General features: G+C 29.9%; 1 protein-coding gene across 6 annotated transcripts in view; it reads left to right on the forward strand.

The window, feature by feature from the left end:
- Positions 1-1,748, forward strand: part of LOC106467834 (phosphatase and actin regulator 4B-like) — a 75,222-nt gene that overhangs the window by 71,795 nt on the left and 1,679 nt on the right. For all 6 annotated transcript variants that reach the window (XR_002612487.1, XR_002612492.1, XR_002612489.1 and 3 more), the window contains one exon: positions 461-495. Coding sequence is in view for 1 of the 6 variants with exons in the window: in XM_022396031.1 (XP_022251739.1) it covers positions 461-495 (35 nt within the window). In the remaining 5 variants the exon portion in view is untranslated. The remainder of the gene's footprint in view (positions 1-460; positions 496-1,748) is intronic.

Genomic DNA, 1,748 nt, shown 5'->3' on the forward strand with positions numbered 1-1,748 from the left:
AGTGCTTCATTGCCACCTGGGCATGCTAAAATTTTGTAGTATTTACTTATGTCTTTCCCACACACACACAGCTTTACAAAAAACCATTAAGTTAAAACGTTTTTGATGATAGTCAGAATTGGTAAGTTACATTTCCAGTAGCAAGGAGAACACTTTGAAATTCTTTGAATTCCCTTTTCTTGAGGAGCATGTGTTTTTTGTATAAACATTAGGATGCGTATGATTATTTGGTATCAAAGGATGAAGTTCTCATGTCCTTTGAGTCATCATCATTGAGGAAAAAGAAGTTCTTGAAGTCATGTCATAAGGTGATAGGAATAGTGGTTGCTTGATATTTTTGGGTTCATTTTAACTCTGAATAGTTATTTGAATATTGATTTATTTTCAAAGTGCATATTTCTTACTTTATTTGTATATTTCTTTGAAGTTTAATTTATAAAATTTTCTCTGTTTTTGGTAGTGAAGAATTGTATAATGATGCTGAAACAGAAGAAGGTTTGTATTTTTGTTTCATTTTAAATGTTAGTTGAAGAATAGATATAAGTTAACATGCCAGGGGTATATTTATGCAATTTAAATAAGTTTTATTTTCTTTGATATTAGCTTATGTTTTGCTTGTAAGAACACTTGGCTGAAAGGTATAATTATTAAATGACAAAGCATAGTAACACAATATTTTTTAGAAGCAATCTGCTACATGAATATTTACATGTTATCATTAATAGCAAATACTCAGATTAAGATACATTTATAAAAGGGATATTTATTGAATTGGTTCATATATTACACATTTTAAACAAATTTATTGTGAGGTATTACATCATCACCTGATTAATAATGTATCTTTTTTAATAGTTTTAACTCAGTGATGGGAAGTTTATTTATATCAGATTTTTACAGATATACAGTAGGAATATGCAGTGGTGGAATTGGAAAGAAACTACTTGGAAAACCCAAGATGGAGCTTTTGTGTAAAGTGTAGCAAGGGGTGTTGTGTGTGTGTGTGTGAGGGTGTCTTCTATTGGTTGGTGGAGTAAAACTGTGTGGCCAAGCATTTCAACTAAAATACTGAACAATTAAAGGGCCAAAAACAAAATAAAAAGCAGTTTAAACAAATGCTTGTCCTGTATTCCTTCTAGAATATGGTCGGGGCATATTTTCACTCCCATCACAGCACCCTGAGATGTTTACAGTCTAATTCCACCATACAGTTCAGATTGCAGTATGATATTTTGCAAGTTACATTTCCTCAAGAAATAATTATGATCATTTGCCAGCACATTGTGTCATCCATATGAGTACCTTTATTAATATGAATGACACATGATGTTGACAAAATGCTCTTACTTTCACAGAACAAATTGTACATGATAGGAAAACTTTCTTATTTAAAATTAAATCATTTAACTGTGTAATTGAGACTACTTTTATGGGCTTTTTTCTCTTACCACTTCCATACATTAGCACTAAATGTTTATGAAAATATATTAAAATCAGAACACACATAAATAAATAAAACTCTCATGATGTCTGTGTATATTTAGTTATCTTTATAGTCATCTGTGATATAAAAGTTCTTTGTTGTTGATTACAATATTAGGTTTTGAAATAAAAAATTTCAGATGTAGAGAATGATTGTTGATTACAGTATTAGGCAGAATTTCAGATTGAAATAAAGAATTTCAGATGTAGAGAATGATTGTTGATTACAGTATTAGGCAGAATTTCAGATGTAGAGAATGATTGTT

The sequence above is a fragment of the Limulus polyphemus genome, unplaced genomic scaffold (assembly GCF_000517525.1).
Source record: "Limulus polyphemus unplaced genomic scaffold, Limulus_polyphemus-2.1.2 Scaffold2760, whole genome shotgun sequence".
Classification (NCBI taxonomy): domain Eukaryota; kingdom Metazoa; phylum Arthropoda; class Merostomata; order Xiphosura; family Limulidae; genus Limulus; species Limulus polyphemus.